We start from the raw sequence: 18,972 nt of genomic DNA on the forward strand, positions 1-18,972 counted from the left end.
TTCTGTTTTAAATAGCTTGAAATATGAGGGCTGGCAACTTCTTGCTTGTACTTTTTACTTTGTTTGCAAGCAACAACATTTGTTGGCTTGCAGTATTGTGGACATACCATAAAAACATCTTGCTGCAGTCCCATGGCAACACCAGCTGTTGTGTTCAGTGGGTCAGTTTTATTTTTGGGCGTCTCAGGAGAGAGAATCCCATGTTGTTACATTGTCAAAGGAGTAGAGTTGCTGGTATGATTTCCCTTGTTTGCCACTGCAGTCCAATGTCAGTGGTCTGTGATATGTCAAAATAGTGTATTTATGTTTTAAACTAAGGGCTGGAGACAGCCCTTTCTGCATCTTGTTGGTAGCTGGATGACATTTAGCTTCCTCGGTTCTTGAATTCCTGGGGATACGCTGATCAATAGACAAAGTCTTAGTCACTGAATGGACTGCAGGGGTGTGTATAAAAGGCGACTCCTTGCCAAACTAACAGCAAGACACTCTTGACCTTGAAGTGTGGTGCTGCAGCTAATTAGTACCACTTCATGCATGGTTTGCTGCATATACCTGTTCTTGTACATTGTTATAAATATTTATAGCCTTAAAACTTCAGTGTGTTCTAATCCTATAATAGTTTGTCACTTTTATTGAGGTCAGTAGCAGTCTTATTGGCATAAAGACTAATTGCCATATCAAGGTCTCTGCTTTTCCTGAAGGCTCCTAATTAGAATGCTAATTTCAGATGTGTGGTTGTGTTCACATACTGTAAATCCTGCTGTATGCCCATAAATGACACCAAAATCATAATCCAAGAGAATACCCTTCGAAAAATAATAAGGCTAATCCATGATATAGCAAACTATATATCCATGGTATAGTTTGATTACGAAATGTGTTTTCAGTGTGGCTGGTGCATGAGGTCACTTGAAACAGCCTTGTTGCTTTCCCTTGCCTTTCACATGGTCATGTGAATCTGATGATATGGTAGTTGAAGATTTATAAAATAACATTCCTGAGAACTAAAACCTATTTTCCCCAAAAGAGCAATATCTTCCCATTGGATGACCATGCTTGGTGGTAGTAAAGGAGTAAAACTGTTAGATTAGATGTAACCAGGAAATGGTTCAGGAAATCTAAAACTCCTGTCCAAGACCAGCCAGTTTGGTTGCTATACAACAGGGGTGTCAAACTCATCCAGCCCCCTTCCCTCTCTCCCTCCCTTAGGATACCTGATCTGATGGTTGCTTCCGCCAGTCTGGGACCTGCATTGGGTGTGGTGTGGATCCTGGAGCAGCTGGCATGGGTGCTGGGCACAGCTCCTGAGCTGCACTTCACATGGTGCTTGCCAGTCCAGGATCTGTGCTACACACGGTGCTTGTGAGCACCACATGCAGCACAGGTCCTGACCCAGGTGGAGGGGGCTCCTTAATGCAGCGCATGTTCCAGAGTAGGTGCTGTGTGAAGCAGTTTGGCTGGGGCAGCCCCCATGTGTAGCACAGCTGTCACTTCAGCCAGACTGTGGCACCCATTCTGGATGCCCTGGGATCTGCACCACATGCAGCTTGGGTCCCAGGTGAGTATAGTGAGTGCAGCAGCTGCTGGAGAGAGAAATGGAGGGGCTGGGTGGTGTGTGGGGAGGGAGTCTATGGGTCCAGTCTAGCCACGGGTGTGCACCGTTCCCCATGTGGGTCTTATCACACCCAGGAATGACACTGGGCACTGGATGGTGAGGCTTCACAGGCTGAATCCAATGTACAGGCTGGGCCATATGTTTGAGATGCAGTATGTGCTGTTCAGTGTTTTCAAAGCTGCTTAGTCTCTGGAAGGACAAGGGAAGCAGCAGGTACATAAATGGAACTGGATTTGGTGCAATTTAATTGTAAGTGCCTCTTTAGGAAAAAAAGTAACATTAACCCATTGAACCTAACAGCTGGTGTTACAATGGGACTGAAGCAAGATGTTTTTGAGGCATATCCACGATACTGCAACGTGGACTGTGTAACTTGGGAACAAATTAAAAAGTACAAATGAAAATTTGCTGGCTTTTTTTTATTTCAAACTGTCTTAAAACAAGCCCGTGGTGGGGAGGACTGGAGTTGAGGACTGGTTTAAAGCCAAAAAAACCTGACAGCAACCTAGAAATTTAACAGTGTAACTAACTGTTAACAGCCCTTCCTGAAGTCAGATTGACATAGTATTATGGAGTTTTTGTCTTACAGTTGTCATGGTCATGTACAGTGGTTACAGATGAATGGAGTAGAAGCTTGATTTTCATTTGTGCTGCGCTCCAGCTTACATCTACTTTGCAAGAACAATTTTTTTAGTGTAGCTCCTAAATGAACTCCTATCTTATATTTGATATTTATTTTTTTCTTATCCATATTTGAATATATAAATATTTTATTTCTTTAGCATTTCTTTCATCATGAGTTCTGAATTAAATGTTCCAGTGGATCCTTCCACCCCTGCTTGCTGCTCTGAACCAGGCACAAAAGGCATGGATTATCGGGACTGGGTCCGGCGCAGTTATCTGGAACTGGTCACTTCAAATCATCACTCGGTCCAGGCCCTGTCGTGGAGAAAACTCTACTTGAGCCGAGCCAAGCTTAAAGCATCCAGCAGAACGTCTGCTTTGCTCTCTGGGTTTGCTATGGTATGTTTTTTTAACTGCTGGATTCTGAAATGAGGGGTTTTGTAAAACCTTGCTCTGTTAATCAGGTTTGTTTTCTGTATGTGGGACTTTTATCATTTTTTAAATAAGGTAGCAGGGCATCTAAATGTGGGTTTTGCTTAGCTGCTGTTGCATAGGTTTTGAGGTCAGCTTTGTTGGTTGGTGTATGAGCTACCTGGAAATCATCTCATGATGCCCACAAGCCACACTTCCAAAATAGTGGCTGTGCTGGGGTGACAACGTCAAGAGTCTTGGTGTAAATTTAGTAGGTGCATCAAGTGCTGGAATGATGCACCTGTCCCTTATCTTGCCTCTAGATCTTGCGTATTGGTAGCTGAAACTGGTACTCCGGTCTCTTATATTCAGCAAATGTGTATGGTGGTAGGGAAGGGGAAGCAGAAACACCACTTAGGAAAAGTAGAGATCTGGCCTGTTCTTTGAATGTGCCCATACATGTGTGTGAGTAAGGGAGAAGACAGGGTGTTGCAACAGTGATTGCAGGGAGGGCAAGACATGGAGAATTCTTGGTTTGTTTTTAGGCTTTCTCTTCCACTTATGAATTTTTTTTTTTAATTTCCTGATAGTAAGTTTGTTCTTTGGTTTGCAGGTATTTTTCTTTCCAAGTTGGGAGAAGAAGGGTTTTTTATTTTCCATGGACTAATTCCCTCTGCTTTCTCCCTCACCTCCCACCCCTTAGGCGGGTTTTTGCTTTCTGTTTTTTACAAGGGGGAATTGTGTATATCAAGACATTCTCAACTAGGGTGCTGGGGCACTGTAGGGTGCCTTGGGATCCTTTCAGAGGTACCACAGGATGCCGTGCAATATTAGCACTATTAGGTGTGCAAACAGAATTCACAAGATAAACCAAGAAATTTCAAATAGGAAGCCACAATATTAAAATTATTCTGATATGTAGTTGTCTTTCTGAGTTTTTGCAACAGATGGATTGCTCTGTTATTTTTCTGTAGTGAAAAACTGAGTGAAAACTAAGCCCTGGCATTTTCAAGAGGCGCCTTGAGTCTATCCAGGGCTGCCTCAAGTCTAAAAGTGTTGAGAACCACTGGTGTATATGCATGCATATATTCATATCATATGTATTTCAATTTATAATGTATTTTGTATTCTGAAGTAGCAGATGGAAACTTCTAATTGTGAGACGGTTCCCATTAATTGATCAGGTATTTTTTTTCTCAGCCTGTGCTGAACAGCGGGTTTTCTTGTGCTAAGAATTAATAGTTAATATGCTGGTTCATAGTGTTTAAAGATGGACCTTTTACTTTTTAGTAGTGTTGCCAAGACTGTTACATGGTTGTGGAAACAGGATTATGTGGTAAGATTATTGTTGTCATCCCAGCCTGTGTGAGAAGTCATTAAGACTTTGCGTGAGCTTGTGGCCTGCCAGTGTAGTTGAATTTGCAGGATTGGAAGCCAGTCTTCACTCTGAAAACAAAATACTTCAGGAGGTTGAGAAGAACAGAGAACAGTGGAAAATTCTCAGCACATACACACTATAAACCATCTCACTTTTATATTTATGATGTGTTTCTGAGGTCCTTAGATGTCTGCTAAAATTACCCCCTGCAATTTATGGTATTTGATTGGTCTGTGAAGGATTCTTGCTCCTGTTAAAGTCTTTACAACAGTTAGACTGAAAAATCTAAAGTTGACACCAACAAGTCTTGCTCTTTGAGAGAGATTTTCAAACTGTTGAGATCAAATAGACCAGGCTGACCAAGACTTATATCCTGCATAGGAAATTGGAACCCCATGTTATTGTATTTACCTGAATCCAAGACAACGTAGTATTCAAGATGACCCCCCCCAGTAATTAGATTTTATACATGAAAAATTATAAATTAATTGTAATTTTACATGTATATAATCTAATTATTGGAAGGTTGTTATAATTTCCCCCCCTAAAGCAGCAGTAGGGAGAGTTGGGGAGGGCAGCAGATCCCTGCCACTTGCTGCCTGCTCTCCTCCCCATCTCTGTCCTCCCTCTTGTGCGTGCATCTCCCACACCCCATGACTGTGCCTGCCATCTGTTGCTCCCCCTTCCCTCTCCCCCTCTGGGTGGCTCTGGTTTTGGGGCAGTCAGAGGCCATCAGCAGCTGCAGTGGTCCCAGCAGGGCACCAGCAGCAGCAGCAGCTCTGGGTCAGTTGGGGCTGGAGCTAACAGTAAGCAGCAGTGGGGAGGAGTGGTGGGGTAGTGACAGGCTGCAGGACTTACCCACGCTTCCCCCTAAATCGCCCCTATACTTTCCGTGCCACATGCCACCAGCCCTGCCCAGGGCAGGCAGTGGCTGAGCTCTGGCTTTTGCTCCAAGCCTGAGGCCAAAGCCAGAGCTCAGCTTCCTTCTGTCCTGGGCCAGTACTCAAGTCTAAGACGAGACTTTTTCTCCAACGTTGGTTGTAAGTGTGTGTGTGTGGGGGAAACCTTGTCTTGGATTTGAGTAAATATGGCACTTGGCATTTTCTTTGGAAACCTGATTTTCAGAATATAAGAATTTCTTTAAAATGCACCATTTTTATTAATGATAAAACTGGGCATTTCAGTTACACTATCGTATCAGCACCTAACTTACCTCTGCTGCAGTAGTTCATTGGACAAATATTTGTTGAGCAGGTTGGGTGCTTTATTCCAAGAGAGACATCAGTCTGGCTACTGCTGAAAGTACATAAGTTTTTCATAGTAAAATAAGTTCTCTAAAGACTTGTGTGTATTTAAATATGTAAAGAAATATGATAGCAGACTATGGTATATAGACTTGGTTACCTCTCTGTTGTTGTTTCCAATTTAAGTTAGATCAGTATTGGCTGAAAATTAGTACCAGACAAGGCTATTCAATGAGCTAGGTTAAGAGGCTGCTGTTCATTCAGTTCATATTGGATAGACATCCACATAACACAAACTTGATCATTTGTTGGTGGTTTCACTTCTTGGCAAAGGAGAGAATAGGTCCAAAAGATACAGTGCCTCTCTTTCTCATTGTAATTCCCCTGCGTCTTTTTTGAGGCTGACTATTAGGATATGGAAGAAGGTGTGCTAACCCACCGCTGTAGGTGTTGGAAATGGAGGAGCTCTTTTTCCTTTGCTCTTTACCTAGTATTTTCCACAGAAATCTCTTGAATCATTTTTGTGGCCAGGAGAAGAGCTGCTTTTGCAGTCAGTCTTCTCAGCTTGTTGTCAAGTTGCTCTGAGGTTTGTGTTTGGTTATTTTTTTCCAACAGATCTACTGGACTGACTGTTTGTAGTGACTGCCAAGCCATCTGCCTAATGCTAACAGATATTTGTGTTAAAAGACATTAGCATCTTGTTCCTCACCCAGCTTTAGTCTTCACCCAAACTTCCACAGTTGAGTGTTCTCTGCTATTGTACTGTGGAGAATCAAAGGCTCATATCGTACTGACCATGAAGAAACAGAACAAGGACTTGATCCTTTAGGAACCTGAGCACTTTGTTCCAATTTAGTAAAGCATGCAAGTGTCTGCTCAAATTAAAAATGAATGAGTAATTCCATTGATTTCAGTGATGCATCTGACAAGCTTAAAATTGCTCAGTTGTATTTTCGTAGAATCAAATGCTCAGTATCTCCGGCTAGGTTTACAGGAGTGGGGTGCCATGGAAAGTCCAAATGTTACATTTGGACACAAGCCTGTATTAACTATGATGAGAGCCCAATGACACCCGCAGTTTAGGAACCCTGAGGCGACGCAGTCCCCGTAGCTGTTGCCAGCCCTTTTGTGATACTGTTTGAAAAAAAGGAAATTGCAGTCTCCTTTGTGGCCTAGACCATAAATTTAAGGATTTATCTAATCCGGCCCCTGCCTCTTCTAAGGTCAGAGCTCCCTTTCTCTCTGATATTTGCCTCTAGAAATTACTCCAGGTGATGGTTCCAAAACTCTGTCAAGGTCATCTTAAATGTCAAGTATTCTTTTGTTTTACAGAATGAGAGGAAGAAAAAGAAGCTAGGGATAAGAAATTTATTTAAGTGACTGGTGGGAACTAGACTGAGCTACATATATTGAAACATATTTACCATGATTTCCAGTGTATTGTTAGTTTGTTGTTTTATTTTGATCTTGGGTGGAGAACCACATGGCATCCTTCTTAGGAGAAAGTGCTAAGATGAAATCACACTTGTCTAATTCTTGTTTTGGCTAACACAATATTCCCTGCTTTACTTTCCCATCTCTCCCTCTTCTCCTCCCTCAGGATTGTTGTTTACTCCTGAAATGCCTCTCACTGAGTCATCAATCAATCTTAAAGATTCATCAGAGCACATCACGGAAGCCACCCTTAGGAAATATGTTGGTATGAAGGGAAACATCCAGTTAACTGCAAGCTGGTGCCCGTACCAGTGTAACAAGTAGAACTTGTGCCAGCCAACCTCATAGCTTTAGTACGAAGCCATAAATTGAACATCCAGATAAGGCTCTTATTCAGCATGCAAAATGTTAGGTCCTCGGGGAACTGTGCCCTCCCGAAATACCAGGGTGATCAACCCATGCCTGTTTTGTGTGGCACATAAGCCCCAGGTGCATCCATTCTAGTGTGCTAGGGCACCAACTCTATCAGGAATGCCTCTAGGGGTCAGGGACCCGAGTGGCACCTGGGGAGTGTCAGGGCTTAATTTATGGCACTGTGACCAAAAAAGTTGGCTACCACTGAACTATATAGTTGCTCTAATCTAAATGCAGCAGCACTGACAGTAGAACAGCCAAATGTAATACAAGGGTCTCTCTTTTTTTTTTCTTTTTTTTATTTTAGAGCTCAAGTAATTGAGGACTGACATTCCTCTTCCTCAATTAATATGGAGGGAATTGTAGAGAGAGAAACCTCTACAAGGCATTTCTACAAGTGTAACTTGGGTGCTCAACCTTGGGCCTTCAGGCCAAATCCAGAGCCATGGCATCTGGCCTGTGGGGATCCCAGTGGGTTTCTCTCCCTGCACAGCCAGATCAGGGCTGGGTCCCTGCAGCTCCTGCCCCCCACCCAAGCTGGATCAGGCCTACCAGTGGAGCCCATCTGGCTTGCGGGACAAAAAATTTGAGCACCATGGTGTAACTTTGTTGTGACTAAAAAAGATCATGCTGGAAACATGATGAAACTAATGTTTTCATTAATCCTCTGTAGTTCTTCCCAGTATATGAAGCATGTTCATTTGTGAACAGAGCTTTGTTTGTAAGCAGAGCAAGGAAAGAGAAACATAAGGATTCTGTCCATGCTGGATGAGATGTATTTATCAAATTCAGAAAGTCTGAGAAAATGGATTTTTGTCGCTTTATTCCCTTTAGGGACACGTTCTATTCAGTTAAATCAGAAATAGCAGAATGTAATCTAGGTACACTGGTCTGCTACGTGTTGTTTGTTAGTACAGTTCCCCACATTTTCCTGTGAGCCTCCAGTTCAGGCTATTGATCGTTTTGGAGTAGATGGTAGATGAGAGGGAAGTCATCCTAATCTGTGCCCTGCTCCTATCCTGGTAAAGTCCATTGCAGAGCTCCCATTAATATTAGTGAGCACTGGGTTGTGTCCCTAGTTTCCTCTTGCATTTGAAGGGAACTTGCTAATAGTATATATACCAGAGGAAATAATCTGGTGGTATTGTACAGACCCTGATATGACTATTTGAGATCTGTCTCAGATGCACACTTTATAAAAGTAGAGGGGTGTGGAATCTATTTGTCTAGTTGTGCTAAACCAGTCTGTTCCTTGTACCTTTCTTACACATCCACAAAGTACTAAGGGCGCTTCTGACTGGGACTGATCTGTTGCTAGTGTGCAAAAACGAGCCCTGTTTTGACATCCTTGTACATATGGATATTGATGGCAGGGCCCTGTTGGAATATACCAGGTCAAGTATGACTCCATGTACTTGTTTTTCCTGTCTGCTGTTGGCATGCCTCATTAACACCACTATAAAATCAATAAATATACCTGCAGATGGATCTTAATCTGCTAAGTTTACTGGCGGAGACATTCAGTACCCAACTACTGTTTTCCAGAGATAATTACCAGTGTAATGTGTTTGATTTATATAGATTCTCTTAGCTGAAGATTTTCTGAGTGCTATACAAAGGTGAAATTTCACAACAAACCTGAGAAGTATGTATGCTAAATATTTCCCTTGCTTTGTAGAGGGAAAAGCTGAGGTGGAGAGAGGTAAAGTGAGATGTCCAAATTGTCACAGTTAGCCACTAGCAGAATTGGATTGGAACTTGAGTGCTGATTCCTGGGCCTCTGCTTAATTTGACCTGTGCCTAACTTCATGATGAAAATCAAGAGTGTATGTGCAAAACAATTATATCAGGTTTATAAATTTAGCCTCCAGGAAGCTATTTCAGTAGAGTATTTTGGAAATAAAAAGCTTTTGTGGAATTACCAAACAGATAACTAGCTATAATTCATTTCTACTGAGTCCATACAAGAGTTATTGGAAAATGAGAGGGAAACTTTAGCCATGTTTGTAGTAACAAGGCTTTAAAATGGCCTGGGAATAGGAGGCACTCATTTTAACCAAGAAGTAATTATTGAATAGCTTGTTAGCTTTCTAGGGAAGGGAGTAACAGCTTTCTCTGACTTTATTCCTTATGTACCAGAAGTTAACTTCTGCTCTATGACTGCTAACATCGAAAATAGAAGAAGTTATGTATATGATGACTTCTAGAGTTGTGTTTGATATGAATCAAAGTTACATTTCACTGTCTAAAGAATTCCTCTTTTTGTGGTTTTGATTTGACACAATTCATAAAAGTCACAAGCATGATAAGATTTTGCTATTATAAAATGAAAACCAACCCTGCAAAGTTGAAGTAATTTTTCATGTTTTTGGACATTAAATTTATGTTTTTGTGGAAGGGAAAGATATAGGCTGTACATGTATCTTTATAGAAAACAAGAATTTCCCATTTAGGCCCCATTTCAGGAAAGCATTTAAGCATGTGTTCAAGTTTAAGCACCTTTCCTAAAGAAGGATACTTTCTTAGCCTTGAAAAGTGAAATGTGGAAAATGTACCAACTATTCATGGTTGGCTTGTTTGAATTTTTTTCCCCCAGGTCGCCATGGTAGAAGTGCAGTTAGAGATGCAGTATAAGTATCCCCAAATGCTGCTGATTGCTTTCAGTGCCTGCACAACAGTGCTGGTTGCAGTTCATCTCTTTGCCCTTCTCATCAGCACCTGTATACTACCTAATGTGGAAGCAGTAAGTAACATCCACAACCTGAACTCTATCAGTGAATCCCCACATGAGCGCATGCATCTCTACATCGAGCTGGCTTGGGGTTTCTCCACGGTCTTAGGAATCCTCCTTTTCCTTGCTGAGGTTGTGCTTCTCTGTTGGATAAAATTTCTTCCTGTGGACTCCATTATGAAAAATGAGACTACCATCATCCAGCAGCCTACTGGCCATGCTGGCTGGCAAGCAGCACTGGTTTCTACCATCATCATGGTGCCAGTGGGTCTGATTTTTGTGGTCTTCACCATCCACTTCTACCGCTCTCTCGTCCGGCACAAAACTGAGCGCCATAACCGGGAGATCGAAGAGCTCCACAAACTGAAAGTGCAACTAGATGGACATGACAGAGGGCTGCAGGTGGTGTGACAAGAGCAGATACAGAATCAAAGCTAATCATTGAGCTAACACAAATAGCAAAGTAAACCATTTTTGCTACCAGGAGCTGAATACACCAGTGGTGGTTTAAATATCTAAAATGCGAATTGCCTGCCATACATGGTTCTAGTGCTGTTTCAGACCCTGGGATCTCTATTTCTGGTCCTACACAACTGTGTACTTAAATAGACACTGCCATGTTGTTGAACCTCAACATTTTACCAACTTTAACATTATAGTCGGGTTTCTGATTCCCTGTTTTTAAAAATATAACTTTCTGTTGCCAAAGGTGAAAGTACTTCAGCTTCCCAAAAGTGCTGTTATTATAGGACCTGTTTTTATGCATCTGAGGTCCCTTGCTGGCAGTATATCACCAATGAACTGGCAACCTCTATTTCTAGGCTTGATTTGGTAAGCAATGGCATCTCCTACAGATTTCACTGGGAAATTGTGAAAGTATGATGGAACATGAGTGTTTGTCACCTTTATTATTAAAAGGGTGTTAGAAATGGAGGCAGGACTTGAAATGTGTAAAGACCTGAAAATCACTCTTGGTTCATACATTTTCCCTTTTCAGTCCCTACTGCTCTTTTACAACAGGGGAGCGAGATTTTTGGGCTGGCAGGAGCTCTGTTTTTTGCCTACTTCAGTAGCATCCATTCTTTTGGAATGAGTGTGTGCTCAGATTCAGATAACAAAGCTTTGTGTAAAGCCTCTGTGAAAAGCTTGCAGACATTTTCTTTTAATATAAAGGTTGCTTAAGGATGTGGAATTTAGAAAGACTAGAAAAGGAGATGCGGTACAATAGCGGACAGTGCCGTAACAAAACCTGGCTCTGTCATCTTCATTTGCTTTGTATATACAAGAACAAAATACATCCTTTTTCTGGCCTTGCTTGTCTCACAGAGAAGGGTTGGAGTCCAGATACCATACCTTTGCCATATTCTTTTTTCCTAGTTGTACCTGAGAGGAAAGTAGCATTTTAAACCTGTCTAAAGTGTCAAACGGTTTCTTCCCCTAAAGCAGCTCCCACCTCTGTGGCACATGATAAATTTGGGGGAGCTATGTCCAGGCTTTGTCAAAGGGAGAGCTATGCAGTTCAGGAGCTCTCATGTTTCCCTTGCATTGGCTGTTTTTCATCTGTAGTGAAAGTGATTCCTGTTTGTGTCTGCAAAGCTGAGGGAATGAAGCTTATAAAACACTGTAGCTTTTCTGGCTTTAGAAAACACTCTATAAATGAGGTCATGATTAATGGTAACCATTTCATGCAAGAAAAATTATTGTTCTGTAATAAGTTGCTTGCTTTTCATTTTTTAAGAGAAGAGCAATTTGTTTCAGTTTGATAAGTAAAAGTACATGAACAAAATCTGTCCTGTCTTGCTGCTTAGGCTGAATTCTGCCCTACGCCATTACGCTCAGCAGCAGTTTTACAGTCTCTCTCAGCTGCCAGTCCTGAATGTTTGTAATGTTTTCTCTAAGCCCCTCCCTTCTCATCGCTGGTATTTAAGTGTAACATCAGCATAGTCGGTGTCAGATTCCCAGCTTGGAGAGTGTAAATCCCAGTGCAGAAAGACTTGCATTTTCTCTCTCTTGTCTCGTAAGTTACCTGGAAATAGACTTTTGACCCTTTCTTTTTTATTTTAACTGTAATTTGTGCTCAAGCTGCTTAGCACTCCTCTGTTTTTTGATCAGTTATCCTGAAGCACGTTTGCAGATGTGCTATTAAAATAATGACACAATCTGCCTACGTATACATGCCAAACCACTGTTTGTACTTCCTTAACTCAAATACACTTCCAGGAAAGAGCTTGTTTTTAAAATGCCTATAGCACTTCCTGAGCTATAATCCTGTGACCAGTACCAATGCTAATGCTCCTCTTTTATATAGCTATCCTTTCCTAAAGAATTCTAGTTTTAAACTTCACGCAGGAATCTCTCCATCTAGCTGCTATTTGACTTTGAGCAGGATCACTATGCAAGTTTTAAGATTGAACATTGTTAATGATTGCAGTTTAAACTGCTATGTTCTGCAGACCAGAAGTTTATCTGTTAGTTGATTTTCAAGTTGGGCCAGGGCATCAGGATGGGATTTTCATGTCACCACTGTAGAACCTACAGTTTACATGTCAAAATCTAATAGAGACTGTAGTAATGAAAATAGAGCGTATAGATGACTCCTCCAAGGAAGCATCTGTGGTGGGGCCCAAAGCGTGAATCCTTTATTTCTCAGTCATAACAGGATTAACATTTTGCCATCTTAAAGGATACCTAGAAATGGAAGAGTAGGTTTGAAATCAAATGCTAAGATTGAAACATTTTATAGTGTACAGCTCAATACATTGTGTAGTGTACATTTGGTGCTGCAAAAGCAACATAACTGTTGAAAGCATCTCTAACTTCTCAAGTTAATTCCTTGCAACTATAATGAACTATAGCAAAAAGGGAAATGCAGTGGAGATTGTGCTTTGATTTTTCTCAAAAAATGTAGCAAGATGGGAAACGAAATTCCCTGAGATGGGATGTAAGATACTGCTGAAGGGGACTGAATTTGGAAAAGTTGCCTCACTTCAGCTGCACGTCAGACTGTCTATCAGAGACTGTCTCCTGACAGCTTGATACTCCATCTGAATCGCATCCTCTCCTTTCAGGGTAAATAAAACTAGAATGACAAAAAACAAGCTTATGCTTTTTGCTGTCTTTAGCCCACAGCCCTGTGCTGACTGTTGGAGTCCTTCTCCTTGTGTCAGGGACTCTCAGTAATTCTTACCATCTTTGGCTGTGGGGGTCCTTGACTTTTCCATCAGCTTCTTTCTTGAGCCCTTTTTAAACTCCTTCCTCAAAAGTAGCACTTCCCTTTTTTCTCTCCTGGCTCTTTGTCTTCTCTGCTCTCATAGAGACACTGATGCTTCTTCTGGAAAAGCTGCACAGACTGTTGGCAATAGATGCAAAAATTATATAAAATCCAGAATGGTTAAGGACAACTGTACTTAGCCAGTTGTGCATACCTGTGACAGTATGCCAGGCATTGTACCTGCCACTTCTTGCATCCTCACAGGAACAGGATTTCTAGTTGTGCAACTTGAACATGTCATTTTTTCCCACTCCACTGGGAGTATGCTGTTAAACTCCTGCTGTGTGTTGTGCATACATCTCTGTACTATTCAGTTACATTGCCTTTGTGTCATCTGTGCCAGGTTTTCAGTCTTTGGGGTGCCTGGCAGGTAGGTGCTGTAGCAGAGGTAAGCTGCTCTGTGCATTGAGACTCTGTGTGGGTTTTTAGGGGTTTTACAGCTGCCTGGCACTATGGTTTCGTCCTCATCTCGCTGCAGGAGTTAAGCTCTTTTTAGGCCACAACTTTCTTTTGAAGTCCCACATTCTAATACAGAATTTAATGAAGGGAGGTAAATATGCCAGACCACAGCAAAGCAGTGTGAAGACCCGCATCCTGCAAAGACTTCTGGGCATAGCATTACCTGTAAGCACTGTATATATTTCTGCTAAGCTCAGTTAAAGTGTTTGCAGTACTTGGGACTACAGTTCCTCACTTAAAACCAGTCAGGAATATCCCTGTTGCTATGCCCTCAAGGTTCGCAGTTCGCATCTTCCCCTTCCCTCAGAAGACTGATGCTGTCACAAAAAGACACTCCTCACATACCTTCCATCTAGAGTGCCACAAAAATCCCTCTCCATCTCAGTCCGATGCCCAAATGCCAACATAACCAGGCCAGCACATTTATTTTCTAATTAATTTCTTAATATCAGTCTAATTTGTATCCTTTTAAAAAATGAACACTCTAAATTATGTGATAACCATCTAAATTTAGAAGACATCGCCAGTGCATGAAGTTCAACACTTGCCTGTGTTTTGGTTGTAGGCACTGATATTCAGAGAGGAATGTTGACTCATTTAAGTGCCAGAGGAAAAATTCTGTTGAAGTCGACAGGTTTTGCACTTTGTCTATTTCTGCTTTATCTACGCATGGAAAGTATGTTATGGAATATGTATATGTGCGTGTGTCTATGTACAACTGAAAAGAACCCATCCTATGTGAAACAGGATAAACAAGTTCAAACGTATAGCAGACCTTTCCATATTCGGTCAAACAACTTTCATTTTCCTTTTGCAAAATGTCCAACATGCAAGTCACTGAATTTTAATGGACGTCTTGTTTGTGGAAGGTGTTTACAAGTTGCTAATCTTCATTAAGAAGATAAACAGCCATGATAGGAGTTAGTGTTACATTTTAAACTATTAAAGTACACTTTACATTAACTGCATTAGCTGAGTAGCCAAAAATGTTCTAAGCAGCTCTTAGTTGCACATTAAAAATCTTTTTGTACTTTCCACAGATCTCCCTAATGCCTGATAATCCAGAAAAAAACTCTTAATGTCCTATAATGCTGCCATTCTGCCTTTTTAGGAAAGAACATGCATATGCTTCTGACCAAGTAAAACAGAGCCACTGTGTGTGTTACTGATGCTAAAAAATGGTGAGTGTTGATCTTTTGGGGAGCTCTTAAAGAGGTGTCCAAGTCAGAGTTTACTCAAAGAAAAGTATATGCTAAGGTGTGGCAGCAAACAGTGACCAAATGAAACTTTGGTATCTGTAAAACTGGATAATGGAAATACACTACTCTGAGGTTTTTTTTATTCGGAATACAGGAATTTGCGCTTGTAAAAACCTAATTATTCCAAGTCTCTGCAATCTCTATGTTCTTCTGGGCTTGGACATTGTCGTCCTTTATACTGTAGCTGAAAACACAGCTAATAAATAGCACAGTATCAACTGTAATATGTCCCATTTGTCTTGTTTAGAGGTTACATCCTTTTTGAAGCCATCTGGTTTCATTATTTGAGAGATTAACGAGATGATACAAAATATTTTAAGAAAGCAGTCAGAAGACTGAATGTAAATTAAAGGGAAAAAATTTGAGACTGAAAATAAGGACCAAACATTAATGTAAATACTCTTTCTATTGCAGCTTATTATGGCAGGGGCTAACTACTGAAGCCAAGCAGTCTAATTTATAATAGTGGTTCCCATACAGTGGTTGTTCCAGGCTAACTTTACGAGCCTTTGTACTCAGCTATAGAAAGCTGCTGGTCAAATGAATATGCTCTAAATCAAGATAGAGCTGGGGCTTAGAATGTCTCAAGATTCATCTTGAGATAAAGCACTCTGCACTAATGCAAAACTGGCAGCGGGTACGAGCATTACAGATAAAGTTAGTCTAAATTGGTATGTTGATCAGAAAGGGTTGGGAGCCTCTAATTTAAGAGCACAAGTTATTCAATCCTGCTTTCAGGGCGGACTAGAAAAATAGTAATTTCAGAGTTGTTGGGTTTTTTTAACCAAAACATGGCTGCAGTAAGTAAATCTCATATGTGCTGCATTTCCAGTGATATCAGCTGCAAACTGCTATCATGAAGTGACTGATCTGAATTCAATATATTGTCTCCTGCCATGGGAAATCTTGTGGAGGATAAGCTTTACCTGCTGCCAGCGTGTAGATGATGCTCTGTTGTCAGTATGTCTGAACAGCAGGACATGCTTTCAAAGCTTACGTGGAATTTGACTTCTGTCAATGTACATTTAACACATGATAATAAATTTAAGAGTTAACATGTCACTTGTATATTTCTTTTTAAATATTTGAGTAAATTGACCCTGGTTCATTGCAAGTATTAACAGAACTATGGTTGCATCTGTAAACTCAAGCTGATTAAATATATTGGATAATTGAATACTTTTCACTTGTGTGTCATTTTTTGGTAGCAAACAATTTTATACAGGTGGCTATAACTAGTCTAAGAGCATGTCACCACTATAAAAATGCTGGTTTATTATACCAGCACAATCCTTTTTGCATAGAGGTTATATCAGCCAAACTGCTCTTTATCCCCATACATCATGCATGCTCTCTGATGAAAACAATCTTATCTTAGTAAAAGTTCGGTTAGGTTGATGATTTTGCACTAAAGGCTTCTGCTGGCACAGTTGTATCTATTTGGGCTCTGACCTCTTCATGCCCCTGACCAACATAGCTAATTTGTCAGTTGTAGGAAAAGCTGGTTTCTAGACTTCAGTTCTGCCATCTTGACTGTGTTGGATGTTATAAGAAAAAAGTTAGGCCTTAGTGCTGCTGTCTGTCTCTTTACTCATTCTTGAAATAATACTCCCACAACTGTGATTAGCAGCAGGGCTCAGAAATTACAGAGGATCAGAAAAGAACACAATCTTCTTGGACGTCTTGAGTATCTGAACTCTGTCCAAGCTGTCATTGGAAAAGTCCACGTCAGCTTGCTGCAAATGCTGCTCTGAAGTCCCAGAAGATGAAGGTCATACACAGTATTTATAATTAATCTTCGCTATTACTTTTCCTTTACTAAAAATGTAAGCTGTGCTTTAATTAGCTCTCTGCACAAAGTAGTGACTGTGGATAGATGCTTGCCTACCTTCTTCCCTAGAGAGCTGGTCTTTAAAGGAACCATGTAAAACAAGCAAGGAGACAGTTATGAACCTAAGGTACAGCTCTAAATGTAGAACCTCACACTGGCTTCAATTAGAGGTTAGAATCTGTGCCTTGAGTTGGGCTGAATTGCAGCCGGAGATGGAGGGAGTACTTTATTAACTGAATGAACTATTTTGTTTTTCCAGGAAGAGGCGTTATTTTTCTTTTGCTACTAACCCAGGCAGGGAGAAAAAAGTGTGTAACATGATCCCAAAAGCTTAAAGACCAGGCAGTCTTTCTGCTTGAAGCAATGTGTTTATTTGGAGGTTTTGAATTGCCTTACAAAAAATATTGAGACTAATTATAGAGACAGTCTCAAACTGTAAATCATTTGAAGATCCCTAGGTTCCTTCCAGAGTTAAGAACATATTTTAAATGTCTGCAGTATACTTTTTTCTTTCTTTCTGCATTTCATCACATTATGGATAAAACATACAATAGCCATTTCCTGATGTTCATCCAAGAACTAACAGTAATGGCTGGGTTCTTACCAGGGAAATGTTATTTAGTATAACAAGAGAGCCCCTCTCTTCACTGCATTTATAAAATGTTTCCATTTGACCCAATATTCGTATACCCCTTCCACTCCAAATAAAACTAATCATAAAAAATTCTGAATATTGATTTCTGAATATCCAAACCAGGTATCACTCCAGCCTTTTTCTTGGTCATACTGGTTTCCCCTGAAATGAAAGAGCTATGTCCAGTAGTTCTTTACCCAGTTTTTCATGCTTTCCTCCTAAACTGAACTCTGTAGACAGCTCCCTAAAGGTGATGCAGACCCGACGATGCTCAATATGCTTGCGGTGAATTGCATGTTTCCACTTGTAGCGTGCAGCGCCATACAGCACAACCAGGGATCGTCTAGGTAAGTGAACAGCAACAGTCACCTCTTTACAAGGAACAAGCTTTGTGGGAGTTGTATGGTCAAGGTCCCAGTTGTCTGAATTTTCACAAGCTGACGTGGGAATAAAGTTATTGTTTTTACAGTTCTGAGAAGTTTGAGGGGATCCAGTTTGATCTGGTTTCTCACTTTCTTGACTGGGGGTGGCAAATAACTGGATGCTGTTCTCTGAATCACAGGACATAGAGAGCACGGTTTTTGAGAGTAAGTTTAAGCTAACCAGTCGCTCTCCCCAAAGCCACCAGTCATCGAAGTGTGGGTCAATGGCAGAACCTCTTTCAGGAAGATAATCCAGGTTACACTGCTCAACAGGTAAGAAACCTTCTAGTATAGGATGAGCCTTCATCCGCTTCACAATATCCTGGCTAAAGCTGGGCAAGCCGACGAAACAGCCCGCCCTCAGCTTCTGCTTCTTGAAGTTCACTTTGGGTCCATAGTCCTGGTGAAAAGGAAAAACAGGTCCCAATAAGTATTCAATGAAAGTCATATTCATTTCCTACCATTTGGTTCTTTCATGCGTCAAGTGGGAAATAACACTTCAACCACACGTGCAGGACGAGATGCAGCGTCCAACCTTGTAACAATGAGCCTGGCTGGATACAGCTAATGCCTGATGTAGGTTGGGGGGAGACGGAGCCGGTTCTAGGATCTCCTTTACGCAATGGGCAAGGGAAACGTGAGCAGAAGCGTGAGGGTGAGCACCTCTCCTTCCCCAAAGGAGACCAGATGGTAGAAAGAACTGGCTTCCCCCAAAGCACCTGCTTCCTGCGGCCAGACTGGGACGGCTTCCAGGGATCCTGGTCCATTGCCCGAACCAGCTCGGCCTCCTCCGCGCGGCTAAGGAAATCCTCCAGCAGGAGCACGCCCGGGAAGGGAAAGGCCCAGCCGGCAGCGGCCGAGTGCGGGTCCCCGACAGCCAACCCCCCGGCGGGGCGGTAGGTGAAGGTCTCCCCGTCCTGCAGCAAGGAGAAGGGTGCGGGCACGTGAGGCCTGTCCCTGCCGGGGGGTGGGGGAGGGGGACACCCGGGTCTAGCGGCCTAGCACTGGGGAGAGGCTCCCTCGGGACCAGCAGCCGCTTCCCCCGGGCACGTGCCGCGGACAAAGCCGGCGGCGCTCGAGCGAGGCGCGGCCTCCCCCCAACTCCACCCGCCAGCAGCCGAGGCTAGGCCTGTGCAGGACGCCGGGTCCCGGCCGCAGACTCCCCGCGGCGCTGCGAGGGGCCAGGCTGGGCTGGGCTGGGCTCCCCCGGGCGGGCGGCATCGCCCCCGGCCCCTCCCCGGTACC

The 18,972-nt window shown here is 42.1% G+C and overlaps 2 protein-coding genes across 3 annotated transcripts; one reads left to right on the forward strand and one right to left on the reverse strand.

Moving 5' to 3' along the window:
• Positions 1-1,978: 1,978 nt before the first annotated feature.
• ORAI2 (ORAI calcium release-activated calcium modulator 2) lies at positions 1,979-16,379 on the forward strand. Of its 2 annotated transcripts, XM_019511472.1 has the most exons (3): positions 1,979-2,638; positions 6,873-6,971; positions 9,717-16,379. In XM_019511472.1, the coding sequence occupies exons 1-3, from the start codon at positions 2,411-2,413 to the stop codon at positions 10,260-10,262; spliced, it is 873 nt and encodes a 290-aa protein (XP_019367017.1). In that variant the 5' UTR covers positions 1,979-2,410; the 3' UTR covers positions 10,263-16,379. The 2 variants fall into 2 exon arrangements, with proteins under 2 accessions (XP_019367017.1, XP_019367016.1); XM_019511471.1 differs by lacking the exon at positions 6,873-6,971 and having other exon boundaries at positions 2,002-2,638.
• A 647-nt stretch (positions 16,380-17,026) lies between these two features.
• ALKBH4 (alkB homolog 4, lysine demethylase) lies at positions 17,027-18,948 on the reverse strand. Its single transcript, XM_019511325.1, has 3 exons — positions 18,835-18,948; positions 18,447-18,644; positions 17,027-18,127 (listed from the first exon to the last, which is right to left on the reverse strand). Exons 1-3 carry the CDS (start codon positions 18,946-18,948, stop codon positions 17,453-17,455), a joined length of 987 nt encoding a protein of 328 aa, XP_019366870.1. The 3' UTR covers positions 17,027-17,452.
• Between the last annotated feature and the right edge of the window lie 24 nt (positions 18,949-18,972).

Source organism: Gavialis gangeticus, unplaced genomic scaffold (genome assembly GCF_001723915.1).
Source record: "Gavialis gangeticus isolate Ggan-Ray unplaced genomic scaffold, GavGan_comp1, whole genome shotgun sequence".
In the NCBI taxonomy this organism is placed as follows: Eukaryota; Metazoa; Chordata; order Crocodylia; family Gavialidae; genus Gavialis; species Gavialis gangeticus.